General features: G+C 45.1%; 1 protein-coding gene and 1 long non-coding RNA gene across 9 annotated transcripts in view; one reads left to right on the top strand and one right to left on the bottom strand.

Moving 5' to 3' along the window:
* The window catches only part of LOC134340537 (uncharacterized), a 46063-nt gene extending 37979 nt beyond the window's left edge, over window positions 1-8084 (top strand). Inside the window, exon 3 of the long non-coding RNA XR_010016575.1 lies at window positions 4609-8084. This is a non-coding gene — a long non-coding RNA (uncharacterized LOC134340537). The remainder of the gene's footprint in view (window positions 1-4608) is intronic.
* Window positions 1-14874, bottom strand: part of LOC134340536 (diacylglycerol kinase beta-like) — a 162256-nt gene that overhangs the window by 21186 nt on the left and 126196 nt on the right. For all 8 annotated transcript variants that reach the window (XM_063037879.1, XM_063037885.1, XM_063037883.1 and 5 more), the window contains 3 exons: window positions 11748-11821; window positions 8096-8170; window positions 1674-1759 (listed from right to left, as the gene is read on the bottom strand). In XM_063037879.1, coding sequence (XP_062893949.1) covers window positions 1674-1759; window positions 8096-8170; window positions 11748-11821 — 235 coding nt within the window. The remainder of the gene's footprint in view (window positions 1-1673; window positions 1760-8095; window positions 8171-11747; window positions 11822-14874) is intronic.

Here is a 14874-nt window from a genome sequence, read left to right as displayed (position 1 = left end):
GCACCTCAGTCCTACACGAGGCCCCACTGGTCATTGGTGCCTGAGGGATGCTAGAACAGGCTGCGGGGGCCAAATGCCCAGGTAAAAAAAGGATGCCATGGGCAGGGTAGATGGTGCATGGAAGGTCAGCGAGGAATTCATCATCACAAGGCAATGGCATAGGGAAGATGCATCAATGAGCAGGAGTGTCACATCTTGCTCATGGCCATACATGACAGGTACCTGCATTACTGTAGCCCCCTGTCCAAGTGTCCACTGACTTTGCTGCTGTCATACATTGTATTGGACATTGCAGTGTTCATTGTGATCTGTGCTGATACATTTTCGAGAGGGCATCAGCTCTCTGTTGGAGGCAGGGGACAGGGCAACAGAACACTAGCTGGCTGCCCATGGTAGCACTTCTTGCTGGTAGGGACAAGCACTGCTCAAATAGTGGTGAATCTGCTTCTTACTGATAGTTTCAGTGGATGTCCACATCTCTCTCACACACACACACACAGGCAGAGACAGAGAATTCCAGATGCCTGTAGTCTGTAGCACTCCCCCTGAATTGGGCAGGATGCCTATCAGTTGTTTGTCTCTGATATTTGAAGTCACCCAGGTAGTTTCCTCCTCATCGTTGTTCTTGCAGTTGTCAGTCAATGAACTCCCTCCATTGTTCTCTCCTCTCCTCCCTCCCTCCTGCTTTCTGCCCCTCCAGACAGCTGCTCCTGGCTCCACCCCCCTTTTGAGCACGGACAATTAGCGCAATGCGCTGCAGCAAAGCTCCCCCTTGCCTTGGGTTGACGGAGAGGGAGGTCAGAAGCAGCAAAGGAAGCCGTCAGACCACAGCCTGGGGTCCATGTCCGTCCTGGGTGCGAGCCGCAAGTGTGTGGACACCGTGCCTGTCATCCAGTGCAGATTCACCGCGCAAATTCACTGCACAACAACAAAGCCTGGTTAGCGGCGCTCTTTCCAATGCTCAGAGGCAATTAAACCCCAAAACACATCAGGAATGGAATGAGCAATACTTGACTGCTGGATAGAAGGGAGGTCCATAGGCTCGCGTTAAGGTCTTAAATCAGAGCCATTTGACCAACTGTTGACTCGAGACAAACACACCTCATGAGCTGGAGTTTCACGTGGGCATGTGCCTCCCATGCAAAATGAGCAGTTCCAATCCAGCTCCTGGTGAGCAATAGCTGACAACACGAAGTTTCCTCTAACTCAATACCAGTTCTCAGTCTGACTCAAAGCCACAAAGGGGGCTGATGTGGAAAAAAAGTCATACACTAATGCAGCAAACAACAGCAGAACTGAGGTACATTACAGGAGATGAATGTAGAAGGAGTTTCACTATGTGCTTAACATGTGCTGTCCTTGTCCTGGGAGTGTGTGACACGGAGCTTCACTCTGTATCTAACCCCAGAAGTGTACGATGGAATACTGTAAAGGAAGTTTCATGGCGTCTGACCCTGGGTGTGTGCACCGGGACAGTACAGAGGGAGTTTCACAGTGTGTGATGGGATGGTGTAGAGGGAACTTCAATATGTCTAACCCATGTTGTCCCTGCCCTGGGAGATTTATTCCGATATTGTCTACCTCCCTGAAATCAAAAGCACTCCTTCTACACCTGACTTCCCCCAGTTTTAAACCATCTTTTATTGTTGAAAGGTCATTAAAGCATACAATACCAATGGAGTCTAGAATCCATCCCACAGTGCCATCGCCTCCGCACACCAAGACACGGATATTCGGAACGTCATGAAAGAATTTCAGCCTGCAAGAGAGGGAATCAGGGCAGCATTACCAAGACTCGAAACCGAGCAACAGGGCACCTCCTGCAGAGGTCTGACCTCTCAGCTGGCGGAATGACTTGGGGGGAAGATTGCTGGGACTGGTTAGTTTGGGATCTTCTGCGGATCTCAAACAGAAAGGGTGACCGGACTGCGGGATAGTCTAGCTCAGGCCCATTCCCTGGTTCAGGTGGGGCAGGGCAAATTCTCCCATTTTCACTAGTTTGTGTTTCACACAGTGAAAATATCTTTCCCTCTGACATCCCGTGTAAATAATGGCAATTGCGTGAGTGGTTGCAGTTGGGACATCCAAATAGTTCTCCACACAAGATGGTGGATAGAGGCTACCCGCAGTGGGAGAATGCTAAACGAAATCAGAGTGACGAGAGATTGCACATGCTGGAATCTGGAGCAACAACCAATCTGCTGGAGGAACTCACACAAAATGTTGGAAGAACTCAACAGGTCAGGAAGCATCTATGGAGAGGAATAAACAGTGAACGTTTCAAGACCCGATGAAGAGGTTGAACAAGTTGGGTCTTTATTCTTTGGAGCGTAGAAGGTTGATGGGGGGACTTGATAGAGGTATTTAAAATTATGAGAGGGATAGATAGAGTTGACGTGGATAGGCTTTTTCCATTGAGAGTGGGGGAGATTCAAAAAGAGGACATGAGTTGAGAGTTAAAGGGCAAAAGTTTAAGGGTAACATGAGGGGGAACTTCTTTACTCAGAGAGTGGTAGCTGTGTGGAATGAGCTTCCAGCAGAAGTGGTAGAGGCAGGTTCGATGTTGTCATTTAAAGTTAAATTGGACAGCTATATGGACAGGAAAGGAATGGAGGGTTATGGACTGAGTGCAGGTCGGTGGGACTAGGTGAGTGTAAGAGTTCGGCACGGACTAGCAGGGCCGAGATGGCCTGTTTCCATGCTGTAATTGTTCTATGGTTACATAAGAGTTTCAGCCTGACACACTGACTGTTTATTTCACTCCATGGATGCTGCCTGACCTGCTGAGTTTCTCCAGTATTTTGTGCCTGTTGCTCTGGATTTCCAGCACCTGCAGATTCTCTTGGTGTTTATAACCTGCTGGATGGAGTCAGCAGGCCAGGCGGCACTTGCTCGGCCTGCTAAGTTCCTCCAGCAGATTGGTTGCTGTCCCCGAGTGAAAGGGAACCTGGAGAGACTGGGGAAGCAGAGACCAAAAGAACAAGCGAAAGGAGCAGATCCTACCTTGTCCCTGAGGGAGAAAGTGTCTGGCGACTGGCAGATGTGCCAGGGGTGAGATGTTACTAATGTCAAGGGTACCAGTCAATTATCTGCAAAGCTGTTTCACATGAGAAAGTAGTTTAAAAGAGGAGTGTTACACTGCCCTTGAAGCAGGCCAAAGTTGGACTGTGAATAACCGGACTGCTCGGATCTACCAAACTGGCTGCTGGGTAGACCTCTCTCAATAACAGTGATTCTATCAGAATCAGAATCAGATTTATTATCACCGGCATATGTTGTGAAATTTGTTAACTTATTAACAACCTCAATGATTTTATGCTCTGTTTCAAAATTCAAAAACCTGCAGCCATTTGGAATCAAGGGCCAAACAGAGTTCTCGGAAGTTTGGAGATAGTTACTCAGAATAAAGTGTCAGGATGACTCTGAAAGTGGATGCAGGAGGTGACTGTTGCTGACAGTGTGACAGTAGATAAATTTATTGCCGAAGTATCAATCTCCGTGAGCCTTCTGTTGCTTGAAGAGGATTTTTATTGGGGTGAATGTGAAATCATAAATTGATACCCAATGTAAATACTGTGTGCGTGCATAGAATTGTTCTGATGTCCATAAATCTATTTGACCTTCCTCACTATAAACACAAGAGATTCTGCAGATGCTAGAAATCCAGAGCACCACACAAAATGCTGGAGGAATTTGGTAGGTTAGCATCTGTGGAGGAAGGCCCGATCAAGGTTCTCGGCCGAAACGTTGACTGTTTATTCCCTCCATAGATGCTGCCTGGCCTGCTGAGTTCCTCCAGCAATTTGTGTGTTGACCTTCTTTACTGCAGTACAGGTCTCTGATTGTGGAAAGGGAGATGGACCAGCCAATCAGCGGTCATGGTTTAAACGTTAAGGAACTAACACTCATTGGATCTCTTTACAAAGAGAAGTGGTTTAAGAAATGCTGCAGAGCCTTTTTTTTGGAAGGGGGTCTCTCTGCCGGGATGCAATTCTGGCATGCCTCTGTCCTCCCTTGCTCCAAACGCCTGAATCCCTCTGCCATTCACGTTGCTTGGGACAAAGGAACAGGATGGTGGGAAGCTGCTGATAACCCCACTTCCTTCCCAATGGTGGGCTACAGAGTAGAGCAGAGGGGACGTGCTGTGGCCTGGAATCCACTGTCTGTATGTGAGGTGGGGGCAGATTCAATGGACTGTGGGAGTGAGAGTGAAGAAACTGCTCCTTCACAGGGCAGCACAGGCAGGATGTCAGAATGGCCTCATGGATTCATATTTAAAGAATTAATACTTAAGGATAAAAGGTTACTTTGGCTAGGCAGGAGATCACAGTCAGATTAGCCATGAGCTTACTTAAATGACAGAGAAGGATCAAGGAGCTTAGAGACTGAACTCTGCTCCTAACATACCTGTTCAAGCAACAAAACTGAGTCACAGACCCTGTAAGCAGTGTGTAATGTAACAACACAAACTTCGAATCTGTACTCTTCCATTTTGGAAGTTCTTATAATATTTTCCAAATGACTGAACAAGGCTTGTAAAAAGACGCAGAATTGCTGCTATTTACACTCTGAGACGGCAGTACCTGCTCACTTCATTCTTTTCCACAGCAGGTTCATCATACATCAGATATGCTCCCACATATCCATCACCCTCCAATTTAAAGGCACGTGCGTGAAAGAAAACATTGTGTAAGGACGTAACTCACCAGCTTCAGGAGACCAGTGGTGTGTTTCAGGAACAGTTGACTGCATTGTCACAAGGGAAACAGAGGCTTTTCACACAGGCTGCAAGGTTCCTATTGCCAGGGGACCTGCAGGGGCCTTCTGTGTCACTCGCCAAGACCATTTAGCACAGAAGCCGCGAGTATTGCGCCACCCGGCAGTGTATGAAGAGTCGCTGCTTTCAGTTTGTTAAAGTGCCTCACTAACGGGTCAGCCAAAATCACTGCAGCAACAGTGCAACCACAGCACCACTGCTGTGTGCTCCACTGCGCACAGACAGACTGCCGGTGCCCGCAGAGCAAAATTGCGCATTGCACAGTGCGAGTTCAAGCACCCCATCCACCACCTTAAACATTTCCTCCTTCCACCGCCCGCACACAGCGATTGCAGTGTGCATTGTCTATAGAACGCACTGCAGGCGACTCTGACAGCACCTCTGCCATCAAAGGCAGTAGGGGAACACCACCACCAGCAGGCTCCCCTCCATGTCACAGGCCATCCCGAATGATATCAGCATTCCTTCGCCGTCACTGGGTCGAAGTCCTGGAACTCCTTCCACAACGGCTCTGTGGGAGAAACCTTCACCCGAAGGACTGCAGGGGATTTGAGCGGGCAGCTCACCCCATCTTCCCAAGGGTCATCGGGGATGGGCAATAAATGCTGGTCTTGCCAACAGGGATGATTAAAAAAAAATAAAGCTGTGTTTGCCGAGGACTGATGCTGTGAGGAACTACGACCCAGAAAGCAAAACAAGAATTTGATGCAGGTGATAAATCACGAGAGGTGAGAGCTCTAATAGCCCTTCCCACATGCATTAGCGCTGTGATCTAATCGGGACTGCAGTGTGTTCACAGGCTCTGGGAATTATTGCGCTGAATTGTGATGCATTGCATGGTTCAAGTGGCAATTGTAAGTGTTTTCCTGCTGTAAGCCATTATTAATCATCTTGATGCTATCAGGTCAATCAAATTTTGCCATCTTGTGATGACACCATTAAGCCCTGAAGCTCACAGAACACAGACTGTTCAGCACAGGAACACGCCCTTTGGCTCAAGGTGTCCGAGCCAGATACAATGCTGAATTAAATCCCTTCTGCCTGTTCATGATCCATATCCCTCCATTCCCTATTCATGTGCCTGTCTGAAAAACTCTTAACACCAGCATCGTATCTGCTTACACCACCACTGCTGGCAGCACGTTCCACACCCACCACTCTGTAAAATAAAACTTGCCCCTCACTTTTCCTTTAAACTCTCCTCCTCTTATCTTAAATTCATCCCCTCGGATAATCAACAGTTCTATCCTGGGAAAGAGATACCATTTGTCTACCTTATCTATGCCTCTCAATTTAATAAATCTCTGTTAGGTCTCCTGTCAGCCTCTGATGGCCCAGAGGAAACAACCCAAGTTTGTCCAACCTCTCCTTGTAGCTCATATGCCCAGATAATCGAAGCAGGCTTGATGGGCCAAATGGCCTAATTTTGCTCCTATGTCTTATCGTCTTAAGTCTCTTCTGCACCCCCTCCAAAACCTCCATATCCTTTCCATAATGGGCCGATCAGAATTGCACACAATACTCCAAGTGCGGCCTAAGCAAAATTTCATACAGCTTCATACATGGCTTTTTTTTAACTCTTATACTCAATGCCCCAACTGATGAAGATAAGCAGCTTAAGGGCCTTCTTTACCATCCTATCTACTTGCGTGGCCACTTTCAGGAAGGTATGGACTTGGATCCTAAGATCCTTCTGGACATCAGTGCTGTTAAGGATTCTGCCATTAACTGTATAGTTTCACCCTTACATTTGACCTCCAATGTGTAACATTTTACATTTGTCTGGATTAAACTCCATCTGCTATTTCTCCATCTAATTCTATAATTGATCTATATCCTGCATTATTCTTTGGCAACCTTCAACAATAGCAGAGCAAGTGTCCCATTATGTTTCAAAGTACATTATGCAGCCAGAGTCCGCAAGTCCACCAATCTTCGTGTCATCTGTAAACTTGCTAACCCACCCATTTACATTTTCATTCAAGTCATTTATATACCTTACAAGCATCAGAGGTCCCAGCACTGATCCTTACAGAACACCACTGAACGTGGACCTCCAGCCAAAATAATAGCCTTCGACCACTACCCTCTGTCTTCTCTGGGCATGTCATTTCTGTATCCAAACTACCAAGTTACCATGGATCCCATGCACCTTCACCTTCTGGATCAGCTTACCATGAGACACCTTGTCAAATGCCTTCCTGAATTTAAATTGGGCCCAAGCTCTGGGCAGAGCACTGGCTGCACATTGTACTTTGAGACATAATGGAGCACTTGATCTGCTATGGTCCACCCTCCATATGAATGTTGAATTTCACATCTGTTTAAGGCTGGCTCCAATCTTGCTGGAAGGTTGGAAAGTCCAGCAGGCTGCAAGCCAACAGCACAAGCCTCTCATTTCTCTGTCTGCAAAGTAAGAGCAACCAAGCAGTAATCAGCAACAAAACAAGCACTGACGCGACAAATATAATGCCCCAGCAGTGGCCTGGCATGGCTTGGCACCCTCTCTTAGACACCCCTGAAGAATTGGATGAGTGATGCCTTGTTGGGGGGAGGGGGAGGAGGGGAGATGTTCTCACCATTTGGAGTCAGCATCTTTATAAGAAAATTCTGACAAATCAGGACACTGGTAATGAAATAATCCTTCAATTCATTGATCAAGCTTCTGCTATTTAATTTCCTGAAGGAATATGCAACTAAACATCACAGATTCCCAAATGCAATTAAGCAAAATGCTGCTGGCATCCATCCTTATGTCTCCCATTGTTCAAGTGTCACTGTCTCCTTATTCAAGGCAGCAACTCCCTGATTCATTAATGCCTGAAAAGGTTTTGGTGAGAGTTTAGCTCCATTTGAGGTTCTCCTGCAGGAGATTGGCTAAACCAACCCACTGAGAAATGGCACCTAAATTTAGGGCAGATGATCACAGGAAATCCCCCCAGAAATTTCCACAAACAGATAATTACTCATCTCTTCTTCCTTTGAGTCAGTATTCAGCACCCCAACATACTACCTCATTGGGATGTCCCATCATTATCCCTTGAGGCTCCACTCTTTGTGACAAATCTAATTTCAATCAAAGCCACACAGCAAAGTAAAATGACCCTTCAAATTAGAAAGAAATAATCTCCATGCATGCCAAAATAAAACAAGATGTCTGCTGAAAATATCAGTCAGAAGCATTATGCTCATTGCAGATTATAAGAGACAGGAAAATTATTCACCAACTGCTATGTAATTCATTGGTATTGAGAGACCTTGCCATGCAGTGATTATAATTAAATCTGACCAGTTCTTTCAAATTCCACTCGGCCTTACCCTGGTTTTGGTCCATCCTTGGCTAAATTGAAGACTTGTCTTGGGTTTAAAAGGTACTGGAACTTCCTTAAGACCCTGCAAATACACAGTGACAGATCATTAGCAGCCTCTAATTACCTCAGCGACAGGCTTCAATAACACTTTCAACTCATCTGATCACCATAGACGGAAGGAGCCTCGCCTGGGAGTCTTCAAAAGTTTTAAGTAAACTTATCATCGAAGTATATATACTGTATGTCACCCATATACAATCCTTGGACTGTGATGTTTGTTGATGTAAATAATGTACTTCACTGTATGTTTCAATGTATATTTGACAAATAAAGCTGATCTTAACTTTCCTGAAGTTCTTAACTCTACTCAAGAGAAAGGCTAGTGATAGTTAACCCACAATTCTCACAGCACAAATTTACTTTGAACTTTGAAAAATGTATTATCAAAGTACATATCCCTCTGGTCTATTCCTATTTTGTTGCCTTTCTTTGTCCTTGAATATGTAATTTCTACAGAATACCTGGCTTAGAAAATACACACTAATCAAAGAATTATAATTCCACGTAATGACATTCTCAACTAGTCGCATACAACTGTTTAAAGACGCAAAAATATCCAAATGCACCCCTTTGAAGTACAATCAGATGAAAGTGGATTCTGAACTAAAGATGACTTTAGGAGAATCTAAACAACCCTTATGTTCCATGTTCATTGTACCATGCATATCATCTTTTAGGTAAAAATAATGTACACAGTATTCCAGCTGTTATTTCACCACAGCCCTACAATTGTGGCAAGATATTTTAATCCATGTCCTCTGCCAGTAAAGGTCACACCATCTACCTTCCTAAGTGCCTGCTTCACCTCAGTGTTGGCATTCAGAGACAGGTGTCCAAGAACATCCAAATCACTTTGTGCATTGACGTTTCCCAATCTCTCACCACTTAGTGAATACTCAGCACCTTTAGTGCATTGTGTAGAAGAAACATGTCAAAGAATCATGCTTCATGATGGTAACCTGGTCACAGAGACAATCTCAATGAGGGCCAGTGTCAAACAAAGCATGTCAGTGCCCTGACATACTTTTCAATCTTTCATGCCGCGATGATGTGCTTTATCTCCAGGACAAATCAGACCTTCAGCACGTACAATTCTGGAACCAAGCTCACCCCAAAGATATGCACAACAAGTAGAGTCATGCAACACAGTACATGGCTCTTTGGCCCACCACACTCATGCTGACTCTAATTTTCCAGTTGAATGATAGCAACTGTACCAGCAGCACATACTGGACGGGAAGAGGCGGTGTGCACAGATCGCACTTGTGTCATTGATCGGAGACACAAGGGAGAGTAGATGCTGGAATCTGAAGCAACACACAATCTGCTGGAGGAATTCAGTGGGTTGAGCAGCAGTGGGTGAGAAAAAGAATCATCCTGTTGCAAAGTTTTGACCTGAAACGTTAGCAATTCCTTTCCCTCACAGATGCTGCTTGACTTGCTGAGTTCTTCCAGCTGCTTATTTGTTGTGTTGATGATTATTTGCTAATATAAAATATAGATCCTCAAATTAAAGGGTTCTGTGGTGATTATAAGGTCAGAGCGCAATATGGTCGTTATTAACCCAGTTCCATAAGAGCCCAGAGGAAGGAATACAGGCTACAATAGCTATGCAGAAAAACATTCAAGAATACCGATTGGGACCGATTTTTTTTACGTTATATGTTAATGGACATTGGAGATGATGGAATTGAAGGCTTTGTTGTAATGTTTGCAGACAATATGATGGTAGGAGGAGGGGCAGGTAGTTGTGAGGCAGTACAGAGGCTACAGAAAGATTAGGCAGATTAAGAGAATGGGCAAAGAAATGGCAAATGGCATACAGTGTCGGGAAGTGTATGGTCTTGCACTTTGGTAGAAGAATTGAAAGGGTTGACTATTTTCTAAATGGAGAGAAAATACAAAAAGAACTGAGGTGCAAAGGGACTTTGGACTCTTTGTGCACAACTCCATAAAAGCTAATTTGCAGGTTTTGTCTGTGCGAGGATGTAATCTTGAAACTTTATAAAGTGCTGGTAAGGCCTCAGTTGGAGTACTGTGAGCAATTTTGGGCCCCTTATCTTAGAAAGAATGTGCTGAAACTGGATAAGGTTCAAAGAAGGTTCACAAAAATGATTCCAGGATAGAATGGCTTGTCATATGAAGAGCGTTTAATGGCTCTGAGTCTGTATTCACCAGAATTCAGAAGAATGAGGGTGACCTTATTAAAATCCATTAAATGGTGAAAAGCTTTGATAGAGTCGATAGAGAGGATATTTCCTATGATGGGAGAGTCTAAGACCAGAAGACACAGCCTCAGAATAGAGGGGAACACAGACAAAATGCTGGAGGAATTCTGCAGGCTAAGCAGCATTTATGGAAAAGAGTACAGTTGATGCTGAAGGGTCTCGGCCCGAAACGTTGACTGTACTTTTTTCCACAGATGCTGCCTGGCCTGCTGAGTTCCTCCAGCATTTTGTGTGTGTTGCTTGGATTTCTAGCATCTGCAGATTTTCTCTTGTTTGTGATAGGAATAGAGGTGCATCCTTTTAGAACGGAAAAGAGAAGGAATTTCTTTAGCCAGAGAGTGATGAATCTGTGGAATTCGTTGCTACAGGCAGCTGTGGAGGCCAAGTCTTTATGTATATTTAAGGCAGAGGTTGATAGATCCTTGGTTGGTCAGGGCATGAAGGATTATAGGGAGAAGGCAGGAGATTGGGGCCAAAAGGAAAATTGGATCAGCCATGGTGAAATGGCAGAGCAGACTCAATGGGCCAAATGGCCTATATCTTATGATTATGAAAAAGAAGGCAGGCAATTGATGAGCAGGAAGCACATAAGGACAGAAATAAAACAGACACTAACATCATAACGAGAAATAGGAACAAGAACAGGCCATTTAGCTCTTTCAATATGCTTCACCATTCATCAAGATCATTACTTCTAACTGCACATCTTCCTGCCTAATGTCACATCACTCAATTTCTCTACGAGAAATCTATCAATCGCAGGTTTGAATCAGTGACTGAGCTTCCACGGCCCTGCAGAGTACAGAGCAGCCAAGATTTGTCACACTTTATTTGAGCCCCAAATGTCCTATCTCTTGAACAACACATACAAAAATGCTGGAGGAACTCAGCAGGCCAGGCAGCATCTATGGAGGGAAATAAACAGTCCATGTTTTGGGCCAACACCCTTCTACGGGACTGGAAAGGAAGGGGGAAGAATCCAGAATAGGAAGGTGGGTGAAGGGGAAAGAGTACAAGATGGCAGGTGATAGGTGAGACCAGGTATGGGGGAAGGTGTGTGTGTGTGTGTGTGTGTGTGTGTGTGTGTGTGTGTGTGTGTGTGGAGGGGGGGGAGTGGGGATGAAGTGAGGAGCTGGGAGGGGATAGATGGAAGAGGAAAAGGGCTGAAGAGGAAGGAATCTAATAAGAGAGGACTGTGGACCATGGAAGAAAGGGAAGCAGGAGCAGAACCAGAGGAAGGTGATGGTCAGGTCGTGAGGATGAGAGGGCCACCAAAATGAGGACAAAACAAAATAACATGCAGATCCAAGCAGTCATCTCCCCAGTTTACATGCCAGGAGTCCAAGGTAATAACATGGGCATTTCCCTTACCTTTCACCTTGTTTCCCTCCGCTTTTTGGGTTGACGAACACCAGCAAAGGATGAGTATTTGGCACAGGAATAATCTGTCGGTGAGCAGAAGAAATGCAGCGGTCAGTTTCAAGAGCACAATACTTTCACTTACAGCCTTTATCACACAAAGGCTTTGGCTTCAGGTCCCTTTATAAATAACAACTTGCATTTACAGTATATATGTAATATGCGTAAGACTCTTGCACACCACTGTACTTGTCAATGTGGAGCGGAGAGTGAGTTTGTAAATCTGGTGGGAGCAAGGGGTGGCACTGGTGCAGACATACCCAGCCCTGTGACACCAGGCAAGGTCACTTGATTCCAAACAATTGGTTTATTGATCATTACAGAATGTCTCTCTGGTGCTTCCCGCTCCCTCCCCTCTCCCTTCCCCTTTTCCCAATCATGACCATGGTATTGTGTCCTAGCTGTCCAAGTGCTACACAAACCTGACCAGTACGGTACGGTGAGAAAGCTGTTGCCCATGTAACAGGCTCTCCCTCTCCATGTAGCTGATGAACCCAACGGAACGGCAGAGCCCGATACAGTTTGGCACCAGCAGCATCGCAGGAGTTGCCAGTCAGCGTTGAACTCAGCATAGGACCATCTTAAGGACTCCAGCTTGGGACTTTTCTTTGAGGTTTACTCCCTAAGCCTTTCCCATGAGTGGGTATAGCCACAAGGCAGCGGAAGTTTGAGATCAGAGTTTTGCCAACTGATGAGCCCTATCTGCCCAAAGTGACTGGTTTTAAGGTGCCAAAACCTGCCTTTGCCCCTTCTCCTGTCAGCAGAAATGGTTCTGCCAGGCCTAGTAGCTAAGCCACACGTGAAGGCCAGGAGCTGGAGATGGTTGCCAGAAGCTGTTTGAGACACACGCCACTGGAAGCATTTAATAGGTAGTGATTTAATAGGTAGTGAGAGCTTATCCCCTCTACCTCCCCTGGATATAATAACCTTAAAGAACCAATAGAAACATAGAAACATAGAAAATAGGTGCAGGAGTAGGCCATTCGGCCCTTCGAGCCTGCACCGCCATTTATTATGATCATGGCTGATCATCCAACTCAGAACCCCGCCCCAGCCTTCCCTCCATACCCCCTGAACCCCGTAGCCACAAGGGCCATATCTAACTCCCTCTTAAATATAGCCAATGAACTGGCCTCAACTGTTTCCTGTGGCAGAGACTTCCACAGATTCACCACTCTCTGTGTGAAGAAGTTTTTCCTAATGTCGGTCCTAAAAGGCTTCCCCTTTATCCTCAAACTGTGACCCCTTGTTCTGGACTTCCCCAACATCGGGAACAATCTTCCTGCATCTAGCCTGTCCAATCCCTTTAGGATTTTATACGTTTCAATCAGACCCCCCTCAATCTTCTAAATTCCAACGAGTACAAGCCCAGTTCATCCAGTCTTTCTTCATATGAAAGTCCTGCCATCCCAGGAATCAATCTGGTGAACCTTCTTTGTACTCCCTCTATGGCAAGAATGTCTTTCCTCAGATTAGGGGACCAAAACTGCACACAATACTCCAGGTGTGGTCTCACCAAGGCCTTGTACAACTGCAGTAGTACCTCCCTGCTCCTGTACTCGAATCCTCTTGCTATGTATGCCAGCATACCATTTGCCTTTTTCACTGCCTGCTGTACCTGCATGCCATCTCTCAATGACTGGTGTACAATGACACCCAGGTCTCGTTGCACCTCCCCTTTTCCTAATCGGTCACCATTCAGATAATCTGTTTTCCTGTTCTTGCCACTAAAGTGGATAACTTCACATTTATCCACATTAAATTGCATCTGCCATGAATTTGCCCACTCACCCAACCTATCCAAGTCACCTTGCATCCTCTTAGCATCCTCCTCACAGCTAACACTGCCACCCAGCTTCGTGTCATCTGCAAACTTGGAGATGCTGTATTTAATTCCCTTGTCTAAGTCATTAATATATATTGTAAACAACTGGGGTCCCAACACTGAGCCTTGCGGTACTCCACTAGTCACCGCCTGCCATTCTGAAAAGGTCCCGTTTATTCCCACTCTTTGCTTCCTGTCTGCTAACCAAGTCTCCATCCACATCAATACCTTACCCCCAATATCATGTGCTTTAAGTTTGCACACTAATCTCCTGTGTGGGACCCTGTCAAAAGCCCATAATAGGCACATAAATTTATGTAAGAAAAATAGAGGGTTGTGTAGAAGGGAAGGGTTACATTGACCTTAGGTAATGTGTCAGCATAATATTGTGGGTTGAATGAAATTTGATTTTTTTTTTGCAGCAGTATAGTACAACACATAAAATTACTACAGTACTGTCCAAAAGTCTTAGGTACCCTAGCTATATACATGGGCCTAAGACTTGTGCCCAGTACTGTACATAGCACTTTGAACTATATATATATTTATATATATTATATACACACACACACACACGCTGTATATTGAGCACAATTTAATTACATTAACATTTACTTTGTTTTTTTTCTAATAGTATTATTTCCTGTAAAATTTGTGTATAATGTATGTTTACTTTGTTTTTCTTGTGAGTTCTGCTTATCTGTGATACTGCTGCAAGTTCTTCACTGCACCTCCGCACATGACAATATCCTCAACACTGACTCAACTTTGACTTTGAACATAGCAAAATATCCTAAGGTACTTTATAAAAACATAACCAGAAAAGAAATTTACACCAAGCCACATATTAGGGCAGGTAACCAGAAGCCTGGTCTAAGAAGGTTTTAAGGAAAATTCCATGATGGAGTTGTGGATAGCGTAGGAGGTTGTCGTAGGTTATAATAGGAGATCGACGAGATGCAGGATCCAGAGCTGGACTGAGAAGTGGCAGATGCAGTTTCAACTGCAAAAGTGTGAAGTGATTCACTTTAGAAGGTCGCATTTGATAGCATTAATGGAAAGATTCTTAGCATCGTGGAGGAACAAAGGGATCTTGGGGTCCACATCCGTAGGTCCCTCAAAGTTGCCACACAAGTGGATAGGGTGGTTCTGAAGGCGCCTGGTGTGTTGGCTTTCATTAGTCGGGAGATTGAGATCAACAGCCGTGAGGTAATGTTGCAGCTCTATAAAACCTTAGTTAGATCACACTTGGAG

This window comes from Mobula hypostoma, chromosome X1, assembly GCF_963921235.1.
Source record: "Mobula hypostoma chromosome X1, sMobHyp1.1, whole genome shotgun sequence".
Classification (NCBI taxonomy): Eukaryota; Metazoa; Chordata; class Chondrichthyes; order Myliobatiformes; family Myliobatidae; genus Mobula; species Mobula hypostoma.
This window is presented reverse-complemented; position numbering and strand designations above follow the sequence as displayed.